Here is a 10,000-nt window from a genome sequence, read left to right on the forward strand (position 1 = left end):
ACACAAGCAAGAGACCGCAAAACAGGATCTTGCGATTCGTTCGACAAATAAGGAGAAAGTTGTAAATTTTTTTATTTCTTTTTTATTTGATTTTCGTTGTAACCGGATCTAAAAAAGACCGGATCTTTGTAATCGATAAACTATTACAAGAATTTGCAATGGAATCAATGATGAAGAAAGCAACGATTTTCACCGCGAACAGGCTTCAGGATAAAATTCTCCGTGCGTGTAAGGCTCGAATTATGGTATTATTAATATCAACCTACCAAAATGTCGAATATGTGGGCTTTTGTCCTTTTTTAAGGTCAAAGACTGACCAAAAACGCGTGTTAGGCGCTGACTTATCCCTACTTAGGCTTCGGGATAAACTTCCCCAGATTTAAACTCTGGTATCTTTTTCAATCGGAGAAAGACTAAACCGGTAACACGTGTTAGGCGTTAATTTATCCCTACTTAGGCTTCGGGATAAAATTCCTCAGACTTGTATTCTGGTGTCTTTTTTACTCGGTAAAAGATTAAACCAGCAACACGTGTTAGGCGTTGACTTATCCCTACTTAGGATTCGGGATAAAATTCCATATGCGTGTAAGGCATGGATTTTGGTAGTTATAAAAAATGGTGTCTTCTCTTGGGGAAAAGATGAACCCTATGCTGGAGAGAAAAAATTTTATATTTTCTCTCTAGTTGCAAAGAAACTTAAAGTAGGATCTCCACTTTAAGAATCTGGGAAGGTAAAACTAAGAGTGTGATCTCCACTCCGAGAATCGAAAAGATTTGGATAATCCTAACTATCAAAAGGTTTGATTACCGAACTAAATAGCGGGTTTCTCGTTTATCGAGAGTGAATTATTATTTTAGCCCTATTCGTAGGAAGGTTTGACTAAGTGGGGGTTTGAGACGATCCTAACTGCAAGAAGGTTTGATAGCTCGATTTGAAAGTGGACTTCTCGTTCATGGAAGGAATTAAGAGGAGATTTTAGTTGTAGCCCTAACTGTAGGAAGGTTTGACCGAGATAAACAGTGAGAGTCGGAGTACAAATCACAGTGGGAGTGTTGACTTGTACAAATCACTCAGTAGGTTTCCTTGGTGTCAAGTGACAAATACTTAACACGAAAGGATTTGACAATCGTCAAAGATCAGGAGATTAAAATTCCAAGTACTATGTTTGGACACTAGCAATGGAAATGTTAAGTGCACAGACACATCGGGAGTTTGAGTGAATTAAATCAAAAAGAATTTTAGTAGACCCACTGTCAATTAATTTGATTAGTGAGAGATTTTGTGGTGGAAGATTATGAATCGTCAAATACCAGTGGGAGTTTTTTGTGAGGGAAGATTTGATCCGACGGAGTGATAAAATCTCATCTCAGCAAAAGAGTGCTTAGAAGTTGGTAAAATTAATCCATGTAATTGGATGTGTCACGCCCCACTTCCCAAAATACCCGGGAATCGGAATGTGAACAAGCCCGCGACGTATTAGATTGAGAAGAAATATACACTATCATTTTTTTTCTTTTCTTCTCAATCCAATACGCTAAGCGTCAAGTATATAAATCTCAATCATGGGTCCCCGATCATAATAGTAAGAATATAAAGATAATCCAGAATAAAAATAAACATATCATCCATGATAAATCATCCCAGACATAAAAATATGGGTTAAACATACCCTTATTACAAAACGGTCCAACTACGAAAAAAATACATAATCCATAAAAAAAGTACTACTAAAAAATACGAAATCTATTATGAAACTAAAGAAAAACATGATAAAGAGTTCTATTGTCCAACTACTACTACGGAAGAAAATCATTACGCTTCAGCTTGTTCTTCTACTCCGTCTGCAAGGCACTCCTGCTGAGAATCCTCTTACTCCTGTACGATTCTGAACTGAGGCTGTTCGTCTCCTAAATCTACGTACACTAGAGAAAATAGGTGTACATTAGCATGTATGGCATACGGCAAGATCCCGCATGGGAGAAATAAAACGGTCAAATGACCAAGGCAAAAACAGTAATAATAAATAGAAGCATGCAGCTGGAAAACTAAAAATTAGATGAAATCTACAATAGTATATAATAGCCAAATAATCCAAAAATCAATCGAGTGATGAGGTCATGCAGCTAGCAACCAGAATACTCATCCAAGTAACAAGGTCATACAACTAGATAGAATTAATATGTAAAAGCTACAACAAGAGATGTAGTACGTCATTCGAAATAATACAAACAAGAAAACCCTCATGTATATACCATATGTCTCAATTTGTAGATAATTAAATATTAATTCCATCTAGGTATGAAAGAAATATAACTGACCTATGTCTCACAAGAGTCCAAACTCATCCAAATAACAAGGTCATGTAACTAGCTGTCCTATAACAGGTCACTGGTTCACATCTCACACAAAGTTAACAAAGATCTAACATAAGACACACAAGCATATTATTCTTATTTTACATGTTATTTGAATTGGGAAAAAATATTTTCATATAGATAATTGGGTCCCCGTGAACCTATCTTGGGGTCGCCTTCAAGTCAAGTATTGGCCCTCTGGCCCATGTATATAACACTCACGATATCACGATAACAGGAAAGCATTGTGCTCGTTTATATACATACTATATTCTCCGTCCAATTCCCCTTTATAACCCCATGTTATCAAATTAATTAAGCAACTGTACATGAAATATCATGCACTAACCACGAAGTTATCATAGAATGACTTCTGTAAAACTATAAAAATAACGGTGACCCATAACACATCCGATCAAGAGTGCATCCTCTAGTTAATGTTATAATAGTAATAGTCAAGGAAACCTCATATCGGGAGATTGATATCAAGGGAACTCGAGACTCCTCACATCGGGATATTAATGTCGAGTGAGTATAGTCATGCTTTGAAGCACGCTTATAAATCATACTTTTAACAGGAGTCATCTTCATGTACAGTCTCTCTTATGTAACAAATAAGTGATAAAACAACAAGCTTCCACACCACTATTCATGTCAAGCAATCCCACACAGGTAATCAAAATATACACTATAGCTAGTCATATTATAGTATCGAACAAGTTAAATACTATGTGTATAAATAAGAGTATCAAAATGTCGATATCATTGTAATATGTGGCACACACATGTAACATTCGCATATTATAATATAATGAAATTATATATATTATTATAATAAAATAATTAATCCTTTACAAAATAAAATACTTCAATTATTTCTCATAATAATTATTCAAAAAAATATTATTTTTCCAAATCAATTCTTTTAAAATTGTTTCTCATTATATTAATAACTAGTTTTAAAATCATAAACTTATTTATTTAAAGTAAATATTTTTACAAACTAATTTATTTTTTAAAGTATAATACATCTAAAATAATTATTTACTCAAAATAATTTCTTTTTAATAATTTATTATTTTAATAACTTAAAATAATTCCTTTTTGAAAATAATTTATTTATTCCTCGTTAATCACTCAAAATAATTTCTATTTTAAATTAAATTCTTTAAAAATATTTATTATTATTATTCTAAAATAATTCTTTTTCTAAAAATAAATTCTTTTAAAAAATATTATAAACTCACCTAAAAATATTTCGTTATCAAAATAAATTCTTTTAATTTATCATAATTATTCCAAAATATTATTTATCACAGAACTATGATTTAAATCAATGTTATTCTTCAAACAACCCATGTAAATAATTATATTACATCCACACATATAATTAATAATTATTGATATAACAAGGAGAGGCGAGATCTTGCCTCGGGGTTTTCGTCGATCGTGTCAACGTCGACGTGCGAGGCTACGACGTCACCGCGGGGTGACAAGTGATAAGGAGTGAGCTAGGCACGACACGGGGTAGCGGGAGGTGGTGTGGTGGATTGGAGTAGGTCGTCGGCGGCACTAGGGGTGACGGCGGCCCGGCAGCGACGGGCGCTGGGCGGTAGAGAAGGTGATGGGCGCGTGGGCTGAATGATGGCTCGACGGGGGGCATAGGGATAAACAGAGGAGGCTGTGGGGTTAGGTTCGGCGCTGTCAAGGTGGAGAGACAGTAGGATCTAGGCGTCGTGGGACAGGGCGGTGAAGGGGAGAGGAGCGCAAGGGTACTCCGTGAGATTGGCTGTATGGCTCGCCGAGAGAAGGGGATAGCGCTGCCAAGGGAAGGGGTAGGCGACCTTGGCTTGGGGCGGATCTGACAGCCAGAGTAGGCCCTGGTTATCGGTGCAGTGGTGGCCAAGCGCCGACGGCTCAGTGCTGCTGTCATATTCATACGGCGAAGGCCGACCGGCTGAGGTGGCCTAAGCAGAGGAGAGGGCGAAGATGGTAGATGTGGTGAGAGTGCGTACCCTGTCGCATTGATGGCTGGGGGACAGAGCTTAGCGACTGGGGTTTGGAAAGCAGAGGGGAGGTAGACAGGCGAGAGAGACGGCGTCGGGATTGCATGGCCAGCTTGGTTGGAGCATGCGGTTTCGAGGACGCAGAAAGAGAGAGGAGAAGAGAGAAGGGCGGCATGAAAATAGAATACGATGAGAGAGAGAGTGGGTATATATATATAAATATAAATTATAATATATATATATATATATATATATAATATATATATATATATATATATAGTATATATATATATATATATATGATTGTAATTAGGGTTAGGGTTTAGGTATTTAATGAAAAAAATTAAAATAAATAATTAAGGGTATTTAAAATTAAACTAATTATAGAATAATTATCTACAAATAAAAACATACATGTTGTGTTAATACAACAGTCGATATAGAATAGTCGAAATATACACATATTATACAATTAAATGAGAATAATTAATAATAAAAATATATTTACTTACATTTAAAATAAAATAATTATGGGATAATTATATACACAGTAAAGCATACCAGTTATACTAATATGACAAATAATATATAACAGTAGAAATAATATAACAAATTGTACCAAAAATATGTAATTAATAATGCCATGTATTATATGAAATAATACGTAATAATATTAATAATACAACATATTACTTAAAATAATACATAATAGTATCGATAACACAACAAATTAATTCTAAAAATTTTTGCCGCACAAAATAAATTTATAAATATTAAAATTATTTAAATAAATATAAAATTTGGACTTTTAAATCATAGAAAATTCTATAAGGCCGAGAAAAATACAAATACTCTTCTAAAAATAATAATTAGATATTTGAAAATACTAGAAAACTATTTTAACTAGTGTTAAATTTTACGGTAATTACAGGATGTGTTTCACTCTTGGAAGCATTCAAAGTCCACGTGGGAGTTTCATATTCATCAATTTTTTGTAGCGACCGGGTTATCCCTAAGATTACAACATATATCATTCTTCCGGGAACTTCTCGTTATATGAATTATCTATCCCTAGTTTCTTTACGAAACTGGGCCTAACATTGAAATCAGTTGCATGATCGGGTTATCCTTAAGAAAAATTCTCCAAGAATTTCTCGTTAAGGGTTGGAAATAGTTTAGACCCATATACCTATTAGAGTATGTAGGGAGCAGTTTAACTTCATGCACCTGTTAGAGAAATGAGAAGCAGTTTATCCTCGTATACTCTTCGGAGTCATAAGGAGCAGTTTAACCTTATATACTGGTCGGAGGAGTGAGAAGCAGTTTATACTCGTATACTCTTCGGAGTGATGAGAAGCAGTTTATACTCGTATACTCTTCGGAGTGTCAGGGAGCAGTTTAACCTCATATACTGGTTGGAGGAGCGAGAAGCAGTTTATGCTCATATACTCTTCGGAGTCATGAGAAGCAGTTTATACTCATATACTCTTCGGAGTGTACCGTTCTCATTCGGCTCGTTTTGGCATTATGATGTTGGCATCGACCAAGGCTTGAATGTTATTCTTAAGAGTGAAGCAAGCATTGGTGGGATGAAGGATCCTACTATGGTACGCACAGTACTTTGGATCCGAAGTGTTATTAGCTTCCTCCTGATTCATAATAGGTGATAGCTTGATTTTGTTATTTTACAGGAGGTATTTGAAGATAGCTTGAACCTTTTCATCCTTGAAGGAGTACTCTTTTTAGAGTCTCGAGTCCGAAGTCTTTTGCTATCTCTGGGGTTGCTGTTATGACGCTTGATTAACATCAACAGCTGCTACAGGTGCCTTCTTCTTATGTAAAACCCCAAAAATTTATGTTAATATAATTAATATGAGATTAATTATGATTTATGAATATTTATTTTTATAAATACAGTTAAATGGTATGTTAGTAGTATACCATGTGTTTTGCGTATAAACAAGTTCATTCATGAAAAAGAAAAGAGTCAAAATATGCACAATGGCCAAATATATGTAACTAAAAAAAATTCCAGTCTAATCGACCGTCATGGTCAACCGCAGTTCGGTTGACCGCCATGGTCGACCGCGAAACCTGCAAAAGTTAGATTCCTGTTTTGAGTTGGTTTTGGTTTTCTAAAGCCCATATTCATTTTTCCTGGTTTATATATCAAACTTTCACGAATGTTCTCAGTTTTCTAAGAATCCTAACAGCCACCAAACCCCCATAAACCCTAATTTGATTCTTAGAGAATATTGGAGGCTTTCAAGTAGATTTTTCGTGTGATTTTGGCTTTTGAATTAGAGATCTGCTTGGCGTGGCATCCTAAAATGTTTTTCTACAAGTTTCAGGCGAGTTCATCTCTGCTAATCCCCCTCCTAGTTTTAAAATAATTTTGAAGAATTTTTAACATGCTTCATAGAGCCAAATTGACTAGTTTATGAATAAAAGTCAATTCTTTTATATTATATGTATAAAGACTAGGTCTTTCCATGTTAAAAAGTTTTAGAATAAATTTACAGAAGTATAAATTTACAGAAGTATGTAAGATCTGAAAATGCTCTCAAGCAAGTTTCATGTTGTTTTAATCATGTTTGAATCACCTAAACACAGGGTGAACACGACACACACAACCAGATTAAGAATCTAGAATATCAGTCCACGGTCGACCGCGCCATAGTGGTGGTCGATCGCGTGCAGGATAGAGGCCTGAGTAGGCTCTGGAACCCGTCGCAGTCGACCGCCGTTCTTGTGCGGTCGACCGCCACACAGTCTGTGGTCCTGTGTATGTTTTGTTCGACTTTTGAGTTTTTGAGCTAGTCTCTCGACCTTATACTGTTATGATAAAATGTTTATGAGCTGTTTAGCATCTGAAATGTCAATAAACAGCAGATATGGACACATACACCAAGATATATACACGTATGTTTAAAATATGATGTGTTAACATGATAAATAAGAAAAATACACAAATATTATATTTCCGGAATTGGGAGATGAAACCTATTTCCGCAGGACGATTGAGTAAGAGTATTACAAAAGTATCGTCATATTATGTTTGCAGAAGAGGGAGATGAAACCTATTTCCGTAGGGCGATTGAGTAAGAGTATTATAAAAGTATCGTCATATTATGTTTTTGGAATAGGAAGATGAAACATATTTCCGCAGGGCGATTGAGTAAGAGTATTATAAAAGAATCGTCATATTATGTTTCTAGGATCGAGAGATAAAACCTATTGCTGTTGAACGATTGAGTAAGAATATTACAAGAGTATCGCTAATGTATAAGAGATGCACATTTGTAAGTAATATAAGTTATAAATTGGTTTCTATTTTTGAATACCCGCGAGTAGGGTGCTTTCTCTGAGACCGTGACTTACACAGCATGGTATTTGGTTGGCTTTTGTTTGATGAGTTCCTTTTAAGTTAGATCCATCTACCCGAGTGTAGATCACGATGAGATATTTGTTCTACAGGTTTGAGGTTTGGAGTATTATCTATTTGTTTATTGCTTTTCATTCATAGAGTTTGGAATTAGTATTTAGGGAGTCACAATTTGAGACATTGTATATACATGAGGTTCGCTCGACATACTAACTCTCGTGTTGTGATTTCCTAAATATTAACTTCCAGTTAGAATTTTATGAATGATTTCATATGTATATGTACTAACTCTATTTTCTATATACTCCTATCCCTTCCCCTTGGGAGAGGTGGAGATGTTCTCGCTATAGCGCTTTGACGCTCGTTGTTTTCCCCCCTTTCAGGCAGCGAGTCCAGCGCATGGAGAGTCGCAGGTTGATGAGATTTCTACATAGATCTCACCTAGCTATTTACTATTTAGTAGTTATTTCAGAACTCCACAGTTAGTTATTTATGTTCAGACTCTAGACTTGTATTTCATTTTGTAGAGGCTGAGAGTCATAGTGATATTTTATTTGACTCATTGTACTTGAGATTTATTTCAGACTCAGAGGTATTTCTACTCTATTTTAGTTGGGCTCACTAATGATTATTCTCATGCTTCCTTTGTGTATATCTGGCTTTACTCGATTTCTTTTATTTGTTTGTCTATACCTTCACCTATTTGTTATTTACACTAGAGAGATAGTAATTGTGATGGTGAAACATGTCGTAGCACGGCATTTGGTGCTTGGTAGGTTTGACCATCCTGGTTTTACCTTGGACTACAGCCTTGTGTGAACCCTGGCCCGTCACAGTTGGTATCAGAGCTCTAGTTCTAGTATTCTTAGGATCATCCTGTGTCAAGTCGTGGAGTTAGAATAGAGTTTCTTAGGATTCGTGTATATAGTCCGCCAGAAATTCCTAATGTGAGTGAGGACGTATTATATATATGCACGAAAAATTACAAATATTTTTTTTATAATGAATTATTTGCTTTGAATAATAAGGCATGCTATGAGTAATATGTGATACGATTTACTTATTGGTATACGTTATATCCTTTTCTGCTTGAGATTCTATTTACTACGTAATAAGCTCTACTTTGATAGAGAGCCCGAGCCACAGCAGGCTCCGCAATACTTAGTGGATCTCTTAGCACTGTTAGCAGCTCGTCTGGTAGCTATCATGGAGCAGTATGTTTTGGTTGTAGAGAAAGCAGGAAAGGAGTTAGAGTTGGCTCGATTGGAACAGGGGGACATATCGGTGATGGATTTTGAGAGTAAGTTCATGTCACTACTTAGATTCACTGGCATGTGGCATACCGAGGAGAGACATGCTCAGATGTTCATGATGGGACTTCGTCCAGGTTTGCGCTGATATCTAGTATCTCAAAGATTTCGTTCAGTGCGGGAGGTGGAAGATACTGCCATAGCCCAGGAGATAGATACAACTATGTTTATCAAGGGTAAAGATGGAAATGCTAAGTCAGGACAGCCAAGAGATAAGGGTACGGGTAAGAGACCTTTTATAGGCTCTAGAGGACTCCAGCATCAGAATAAGTTTCCACAGCAGCAGGGTCCACATAAGAAGGGCAATCATCAGGATTAGAGGGCTCAGCAGCAGCGCCAGTTTTATGGAGCTTGTTTCAATTGCAACAAGCTAGGTCACAGAGCAGCAGAGTGCCGCAGTGCACCCGTAGCAGGCCAGCAGGGTAGGAATCCGTAGCAGCAGCAGAATCGCACTCAGGGTCACGATCAGGGTCAGCAATTGAGGATTGAGGCACCTCTTGTAGTCCCGAGGATTGAGGGACAGGTTCGAACGATTCAGGAGATCCAACAGGGACAAATAGTCTTATATGTTCCAGGTGATGCAGCACAACCGACTGGTAGGGATTATGCAGTTCCTCGCGATCATGGTGCGAGCGGGATAGTGGTGGAAGATACTTTCCTTGTGAATTCATTTCCTGCACGTATTCTTTTTAACTCTGACGCTTTGCATTCTTTTATCTTCTACGATTTCTCGGTTAGTCTCCAGCTTGTGGCGCAGCCATTAGATTTTCTTTTATCTGTATCTATTCCTTTAGGGGAGACGTCTCGTTCAGAGAGTGTTTGTAGGAGATGTACCGTCAGCTTGGACGATTCTGAGTTTATGATAGACCTGATCGTATTGCGTATGTCTGAGTTTGATGTTATCCTTGGTATGGATTGACTATCTTCCTACCATGTGAGTATCG

At 36.6% G+C, this 10,000-nt stretch overlaps 1 protein-coding gene across 1 annotated transcript in view; it reads left to right on the forward strand.

Moving 5' to 3' along the window:
• The window catches only part of LOC109834250 (protein NRT1/ PTR FAMILY 4.6-like), a 33,691-nt gene extending 24,316 nt beyond the window's left edge, over positions 1 to 9,375 (forward strand). The window contains exons 6-7 of the mRNA XM_020402231.1: positions 8,863 to 9,046; positions 9,173 to 9,375. Coding sequence (XP_020257820.1) covers positions 8,863 to 9,046; positions 9,173 to 9,375 — 387 coding nt within the window. The remainder of the gene's footprint in view (positions 1 to 8,862; positions 9,047 to 9,172) is intronic.

This window comes from Asparagus officinalis, chromosome 1 (assembly GCF_001876935.1).
Source record: "Asparagus officinalis chromosome 1, Aspof.V1, whole genome shotgun sequence".
Lineage (NCBI taxonomy): Eukaryota > Viridiplantae > Streptophyta > Magnoliopsida > Asparagales > Asparagaceae > Asparagus > Asparagus officinalis.